The 8747-nt window shown below is 34.5% G+C and overlaps 2 protein-coding genes across 3 annotated transcripts in view; one reads left to right on the forward strand and one right to left on the reverse strand.

Moving 5' to 3' along the window:
- Positions 1-6006, forward strand: part of LOC107706105 (testis-expressed sequence 10 protein homolog) — a 20840-nt gene extending 14834 nt beyond the window's left edge. For both annotated transcript variants that reach the window (XM_016509697.1, XM_016509691.1), the window contains 4 exons: positions 3135-3215; positions 3313-3482; positions 5117-5327; positions 5474-6006. In XM_016509697.1, coding sequence (XP_016365183.1) covers positions 3135-3215; positions 3313-3482; positions 5117-5327; positions 5474-5584 — 573 coding nt within the window. In that variant the 3' untranslated portion in view covers positions 5585-6006. The remainder of the gene's footprint in view (positions 1-3134; positions 3216-3312; positions 3483-5116; positions 5328-5473) is intronic.
- Positions 6007-7024: 1018 nt separating this feature from the next.
- Positions 7025-8747, reverse strand: part of LOC107706121 (inversin-like) — a 32909-nt gene continuing 31186 nt past the window's right edge. The window contains exons 17-18 of the mRNA XM_016509707.1: positions 7625-7729; positions 7025-7535 (exon numbers count right to left, since the gene is read on the reverse strand). Coding sequence (XP_016365193.1) covers positions 7399-7535; positions 7625-7729 — 242 coding nt within the window. The 3' untranslated portion in view covers positions 7025-7398. The remainder of the gene's footprint in view (positions 7536-7624; positions 7730-8747) is intronic.

An 8747-nucleotide genomic window follows, 5' to 3' on the forward strand; every position in this document is an offset into this window, starting at 1 on the left:
TCTGCTCCATCTGAAAGCACGTGATGATGATTTCCTGCTGATTACAGAACCGGCATTACTATCAAAATGCGCATGACAATCGCATTCGATTAATCGTGCAGCCCTATGTTTCATGTCAAATGTGTGCAAATTTTTAACTTCTACCAAGAAGCAGGTGTTCACTTGATTCAGTGCAGGACCACTTGGGTTGTTATTCAACGCACAAGTGTGTTTTAGTTTCCCCCCGGAGACGGCTAGTTCGTTGAGCAGGGGAAGGTTTATCACATCGCACCGGTGTAGGTGTCTCCATATTTCAATAAGGGCTGGTTATCAGAGCGCTCCTGGCTAAAGCAAATGCTAATGCCAGCCAGCGGACAGCATCATCGCCTGACATTTTACACGGAAATTAAAACCCAACAAAACCACACCCTCAGGCCAGGGGCTGACTCTCACTGCCCCCCCTCCCTTTACTTACTACACACACACACACAGCTAATTCCTCTATGCAATTTTCTCTGGACTTTCATTTTTTGTGTCCAAGTCAATCAGACAGTAAAGGTGTAGAGGAACGGCTGGCATCACCGTTGATACGGTAATGAGGAGTGACGGGGGAGATGATGCCAGCAGGTGAGGCTGATGGAGAATAATGGGCCTTAATGAGGAAAAGAGCCTGTTTCCCTCCTCACGTACACACACGCACAGGAAACACTTTCTCTCAACTTAATCACTTAACTTGTGCTTAATTAGAAATTATATTTAACAATAAAAAAAATCACTGTACAAAAACACGTTTAGCACTTTGGCTAATTAAAACTTTTGGTACACATTAATTGCACTTTCAGCCTTGAAAAAAATGGAGATATTAAATAATACTGAAAACTATTTATTGGATTTTTTATATACATTTGTAAAATTGCATTGTAACATTAATTGCATATGTATGTGTATATATATATATATATATAGAGAGAGAGAGAGAGTACAAGTTAATTGCATATATATTTCTGTATGTATATAGCTATTACATTTTCTTTTTAGATTATTTTAGATTTTTTATATTATACATTAACATTGCTGGAATATGAAACATCAAGTTTTTTAAATTATTATTAAAGCAATATTTAGCACCTTTTTACAGCTCTGTATGTAGAAATTATAAGATGAGCCTGAAAAGCTATAATTAATGAATATGTAATCTAATATAATATTAATAATAATATCTCTGTGTATATATAATATTTTTCATTTTATATTATTTCATTTTTATTACATGTTTACTTTGCTGGAATATGTTATAAAGTAAATAAGAACAATTGCATTTTTATTAATTAAAGTAATTTTTAGCACCTTTTTTACAGCTCTGCTGAGAAATCCTAATGTGCTAAAACATAAAAATGTGCTAAAAAGTGTCCTTCTAATCCTATTGGGATTTCACATCACACTCTTAAAGAAAATTCTCACTTACTGTTTCTCAGATATATAGCTTGGAAATTAGCATCAAATTAAGTTTGAGTGGTGTGTGAGTGTGAGAGAGAGCGAGAGCGCATGGCTGCTGGGGGTCCATTCCTTTATTGCCAATCAGGCGTCTCTAATCTAAAGCATGCGTAATGTGTTCTTAACACTGTTAGCCTGATTAATGTCCGATAATAACCTGCTCTGAATGACATTCCGCACCGCCTTCATCTGTCTAATCTAATCTGCTCTAATGCTATTAGCACTATTAGATTTTTCTCACACGCACTTATTTATTGTTTGTGCTCATAAAATATCAGTTCAGAGAGTGGCAGGGCATCGCTAATCTGTCCAGTGTCAACTTCCATTACGACAGCCCGGCCGTAGTGGTGAGGTACAACCCTTTGAGCCTGTCATTGTATATGGGTGTGTGTGGTGCTATAGGATTCTTTGTTCTCTGCCGACTTCTCTTTTGTCTGGGACCAGGGATTTATTTTTGACTCACCTAAACCGTGTGTGTCAGATGTTAAGATGTATAATTCAAAGGTTCTTTGTAGAATGAGATAGGAAAAAGTCTCATCTCTCTATCAGCTTTCAGTCTGTAAAATGACTCTTCTCTGAAGATGACTTATGTTCCTAAAATCTGTTTAGTCCTTTTGCCTAGTCTTTGGCTTGATTTTTTAAATATATGTAAATAAATGTTTGGTTTATTGCAGAAATTAATTTCAGACTATTTTGTAGATGTACACGGGCATGAGGAATGACAAATTACGGTTTATAACTCGTATTTAATGCCCTATCTATCTATCTATCTATCTATCTGTCTGTCTGTCTGTCTGTCTGTCTGTCTGTCTGTCTATCTGTCTCTGTGTCTCTGTCTGTCTGTCTGTCTGTCTATCTATCTAACACATATCTATAAATTTATAATTCTATGGCTAATTACAAATTTGTTTGTAATTGAATATGTATTTTTATATTTTCATATTTCAACAGAAATGTATAATTTCTGTTTATAATCAAGATATATTTCATTTTTTTTAATATATATAAAACATGCTTTATAATTTCACATTTCTATTTACAATGACGGTGTATGTTTTCAAATTGTATTCAAATGTATTGTTTTTATTTTTTAAATGTATACTCTAATACGACTTCATATTTTTATAATGTGTATATATAAGAATATATTTCTTTTTAACTTAGAATTGTAATAAATGTGAAAGACAAAGTTTAAAGTTGCCATGAAATTAAAATTGACTATTTATTTTGGAATATTGCAGTCATTATCATAAATGATAATGACTGATAATGATACTGATAAATATCCATGCACATCATCATTTAAAAAAAAAAAAAAAACTGCCTAATTTGCTTGCAACAGCCAATTTCTATGATCCAATCAATTCCTTATGGACAAAATAATGTCCTGCCTATTTTTCATTCAATAAGCTGCTTCACTTATATGATATATACGTCAAAATATTGAAGGAACATTGATCAATTTCTGTTTCATGTGACATAAATGCTCCATTGATGCTGCATTTCATGTACACAGAACCAAAGTAGCATCAGAGCCGCCTCTGGGTTGTACTACATTTATGAAACATTGCACATTTATGCAGAATTTGGAGGCACTCATAGCAGCATTAGCTCTGCCGTCTGAAGACACAGCTCACAACGTTTCTGCACTGTGTTTGTAGGAGGTGTGCCACTGCCTGGACACTCTAGGATCTCGTGCACAGTGTTTTGATGTGATACAGAACGCCATCATTAAGAATCTGGTGAGTGAATGTGTGTTTTTCTGCTGAATGCTTTGCATAAGAGTGGGCAGTGGAGCCAGACACTGTTTGCGGTGACACTCTCGTCATCTCTTTGTAGTGTGGACTCGTGGTGGTGCCAGACTGTGTTTGTGCAGCGATTTTAAGGTGTGTTCCCCGGTTACTGGATGTCAACTTCCTGCCCAGCGACACACTCCTCCACTTCCTGTCTGACTGTTGCTTGAGCATGCTCAGTCTGCTCCTACAACTGGAGCAGAGCGCCCGCAAGAGGTGTGCTCACAAACACACACACCTACACACTCACAGATATTTGCATAGAGTAACATTTATACACCACAAAGCGTACACAAAGAAAGACTGCGTGATAATACAGCAAAGAGAATTTAGAAACAAGACTGGGGAAAGTCCAAAAAGGGCATTCTCATGAAGAAAGCAAATTAAAGAATTTCATAATAAAGTGAATAGTTCTGATGCACCTAGAATTCCTAAAGAATAAAGATTGTCAGGAAACTATTCATTCAGCAAAATTATTACAGGTTTTTTTTTTCTTCAACATTTCTCAATACTTAGGCCACTTTTTCAAAATTCTTGACACAATTTTCTTTACTGACTTTCAGCTTGGCACAGCAGTAAATTTCACACCAAAAATGCACAAAAACTACCAAAACATTTCACACATGATTCAAATGAAGTAATTCTTCCATGACACTAGCAAACACACTGCCACCCAGAAAACACGGACCTAAAAACAATAACATGCAATGTTTTCTCCTGTAAAATTACTTTACAAAACAAGAAATGACGTCTCTACTGTTTAGAATTCACTGCAGTATACGTTACATGGTCCATGTTTACATTCCAGTACAAAATTAAGTTTCTCCTTTTGTGTAGATAGTAATGAAATTGAAAGACTAACATGTAGTTGTTCAGCTAACTCTTTTCTAACGGGAAAGTATACGATTTTTTTAGATTTGAATTACATTCCAATATATATATAGATGTATATTCCAATACGATATTGCTGTAGAAATGTAGCAAATTGCTGTCTTATACAGTTTAATGTTTGAACTTAAGTGTCACAGTTTTTAAAAAGAATATGTAAATATGTGCAGATCGGCCTGTTGGTACATAGAGGTTTGTCTGGGTTGTGTATGTTGAATATGAAAAGAATTAATGTAATTTGAAAGATGTAATCACTGAATGTATTTAGTGCAAAAGCAATGGAAAATGATCCACAGTTGTGCTCACTTTGTGAAGAGTTTTGAAAAAGTGATCAAAGAATTGAGAAATGGCGAAAAGTCTATTTTTTGTTTCTGTAATATATGAGAAGTGTGTTAATTACAATTATTTTAAATAATATATTTATGTAATTAACAATAATTATTAGTGGTGTCAAACGATTAATCGCATCCAAAAATAAACATTTTTGTTTACATAATATATGAGTGTGTACTGTGTATTTATTATGTATATATAAATACAAACACATGCATGTATATATTTAAGAAAAATATGTTATGTTTATATATTAAATATATTTATATATAAAATATAATAATATAAATATACATACATGTAAATATTTTCTAAATATATACTGAATGTGAGTATTTATATATACATAATAAACAAACACAGTACACATACATATATTGTGTAAACAAAAACTTTTATTTTGGATGCGCAGATTAATCGCTTGACAGCACTAATAATAATTATAAAATATCATTTATTAATCAACAAGTTATATTAATTACATTTTACCACCTTATTTCACATAGCATAGCACATAGTCTTAGTTACAAACTGGGCTTGTGGTTAAAGAAATAGGTGATCCATGATCGAGGGTTGTCCAAATAATAAATGTAGTTGTCAAAACTTACGTTTGTCTGTCTCACCATCAGGGATGCTGTGTGGGAGGCATGCTTTGCCGCGATGAGCACGGTGCCGAGGCTGCTGCGATTGGTCTTGCAGTCTTTACATGTGGGTGACCTTTGTGAGGAGGAGCTCCCCGTGTTGGCACAGATCTTGTCACTACTTCTTCAGCATACTCAATTACGCAACCACATGATGGCCAACGCCAGTCTACTGCAACATATCATACAGGACTTAACGGTAAAAACACACATACGGCTCCATTTCAAGCTTTGCTTTAACAGATGAAACTAGCATTATGTTTACCTTACCTTAAAATTGATTTTATAATACTATGTCTCTTGGAATCCCGATACAGTTTTGACTGTTATGCTTGTGATTTACAGCATTTCTATGGTGGAGAGACTCGAGAGCAGTGGCTGACTGACCTGTTGTACTGCTACAGTGTCACGCTGTCTGGTCACCGGGCCAACATGGGCATGAGGGACATCTATTAATCGCTGACCATTATTGTTCATTGCTACACTATTTTTTTTGTTCTTTCTTTTTTCTGAGTCCAGTTATTTTGTACAAAATGAAGAAAATAAACCTTGTGATGAGTTTATTAGGCTCTTTCATTGTTCGCTTTTTAATTTTTTTTTTTACAAAAACATTTATTAATACAGATCTGGAGAGGGATTTTTTGTAATAACCATCGTTTTTGTCTGGTAATCAACAGAAATGTAGGTGGTGTGAAATAATGTGGCATTTACTCAAAGCAACTGGAACAGACATTTGCTGTTTTAAAGTTTCTGAAAAAATCAGTTACAGGGTTTTTTTTTTTTTTTTTAACACTACTGTATAAAAGTTTGGGACCAGTAAGATTCTTTTAATGAAATTAATACTTTTATTCAGCAAGGATGCAGTAAATTGATCAACAGTGACAGTAAAGACATTTGTAATTATAAAAAATTAATAAATTTCAAATAAATTTTGTTCTTTGAACTTTCTATGTGTCACCCTGGAGCACAAAACCAGTCATAAGTCGCTGGGGGTATATTTGTAGCAATAGCCAAAAATACATTGTATGGGTCAAAATTATTGATTTTTCTTTTATGCCAAAAATCATTAGGATATTAAGTAAAGATCATGTTCCATGAAGATATTTTGTAAATTTCCTACTGTAAATATATTAAAACTTAATTTTTGATTAGTAATATGCATTGCTAAGAACGTCATTTGGACAACTTTAAAGGCGATTTTCTCAATATTTTTATTTATTTTTTGCTCCCTCAGATTCCAGATTTTCAAATAGTTGCATCTCGGCCAAATATTGTCCTATCCTAACAAATTATACATCAATGAAACGCTTATTTATTCAACTTTTATATGATGTATAAATCTCAATTTAAAAAAATTTACCCTTCTGTCTGTGATCGTGATGGACCTTATGATTGTGGTCCAGGGTCACATTTATCAAAGAATCCCAAAAATATGTATTACAGTTTCCATTGATAATAGTAAGAAATGTTTCTTGAGCACCAGATCTGCATATTACAATGATTTCTGAAGATCATGTAACACTGAATGACAATTTAGCTTTGCAATTACAGGAACATTTACATTTTAAAACGCATTCAAATATAAAGTTATTTTAAATTGTCATACTATTTCACAACATTACTGTTTTTACTGTATTTTTGTTCAAATGCAGCCTTTGTGAGAATAAGAGTTTCAAAAACAAATGATATCTTACCGACCCCAATCTTTTGAATGTTAATGTATGTTTCACCAGTTTTAAAAAATGATTACTCTTTCAGAATAGAAGACAATGTGTGCAGTAACGTGACCTGCAAAATCTTTCCTTTTTAACATACAAACACTGCTATCTTCACTTTTACAAAACAATATATTTCAAAATAATACATTAATAATAAAAAGTGTACACTGATTTATAGTGATAGATAAAAAATGTATAATCCAACCCACTCAGTAAACGGGTGTGGCGATAAGAGTATAAGAATACAATGTCAAGACCTGCGACAATATCAGAAATAGGCTGAAAACTTCCTTGTGACATCTTGACTGTAGCGTATTAACATGTTAGTCCCTTATGACAGGTATATGACCTGTTGTTGACAGAATGAAAGGTTATCTAATACATTTGTTGTGTTTGTGGTTTTAACCTCTAACCTCTGCAAAAATCAAGGTGATACTGCAGATTTAATATGTAAACTTAATGATACGGACCAAGAGAGTTTACTGTACCTTATGCAATAGTTTAAATAAACAGCAAATGAATTTAAGTGCATCATCCCCAAAGATTTAATTCCTAGAAATCCAAGCATGTTTGTGTCTCAGTTCTGTTCTGACCGCTTTGACTGCCAGCACTGGACGGCCGTAGATGGTAAGAGTATTGCTTCGCCTGACTTAAAGAATCCACCAGGCTCACACACTCGACAGCGCTCACTAGGGATAAAACACACACACACGCACTCATAAGATGTAACATGCAACACAAAAGAACACAAGCAGTGATTATGAACTCAAGTACTCACACTGTTTGTTTGTTTTAAGTGACAGATCCAGCAGCGCTTGACTTTGGCTCTGCGGTTTAAGCACTGCGGCCCTCAAAGATTGCCCTCTTTTGGAAGGGGCACCACCTTGACCAAAAAAACAGCAGTTTATTGATTTGGACGTAGTCACATGCAAATTTTTTACTTGAATGGATCAATATCTCTGTGTTAACGTCACAGCTGATACTAGAGTTGTTAAAATAACAAGATTCAGACATGCAGGTGTGTGTGAGCGCGCGTCCATCTGGCAGGGGCGGACAGGGCGAGGGGAGCGAGGTCGGCGTGTGTGAGCGAGAGGAGACAGCTCGACATTCCATCTGACAGCAATGAACTTTTCAAACCGTCGGGACTGTCAGGGAGGAGCGGGGAGGGGAACAAGTGTCCATGTGTGTACGTGTACATGTGCGTCTGAGAACGAGAGTGTCTCTGGCCTGCTCAGCCATCATCACCTGTTCATGTCTGCTGAAGGTCAGTCGCGTTAACTGGGCCGAAACTCCACCTTATCAAATGATATGAAAGAGGGAGGGGTGACGGTGTGTGTCTGTGTTGGAACGTCACATAAAAACATAACACCCCTCTGTAATAATCTTATTAGTGATGCTTGTCCTACTTTGTATCTGGCTGCTTATGCTACTGACACGAATCAAAAACTTAGATCATGTGGATAGATAAGGAAAGGTATAACTTTTATAAGCGATCAGATATATGATTTAGTTATAATAAATTCATATTTTTTGCATCAGATATTTGGAAAAATATCTAAAATATACAATACTGTTCAAAAGTTTGGGATTGGTAAGATTAGATTGTTAGATTCATGTTTTTGAAAGAAGTCTATTATGTTCACCAAGGCTGCATTTATTTGATTAAAAATACCATAAAAAAGTAATATTTTGAACTATTACAATGTAACCATTTTAATTTTTAACAGTTGTGCTGCTTCATATTTTTCTGGAAGATTTCTTTAAACTAGAAATCCTTTGTAACTGTATAAATGCATTTCCTGCCATGTTTGAACCATTTTACACATCCTTGTTGAATGAAGGTATTACTGAAACTATTTTACTGACCCCAAACTTAAAAAAAATGTATATATATATATATA

Source organism: Sinocyclocheilus rhinocerous, unplaced genomic scaffold (genome assembly GCF_001515625.1).
Source record: "Sinocyclocheilus rhinocerous isolate Xijiao unplaced genomic scaffold, SAMN03320098_v1.1 scaffold1333, whole genome shotgun sequence".
Classification (NCBI taxonomy): domain Eukaryota; kingdom Metazoa; phylum Chordata; class Actinopteri; order Cypriniformes; family Cyprinidae; genus Sinocyclocheilus; species Sinocyclocheilus rhinocerous.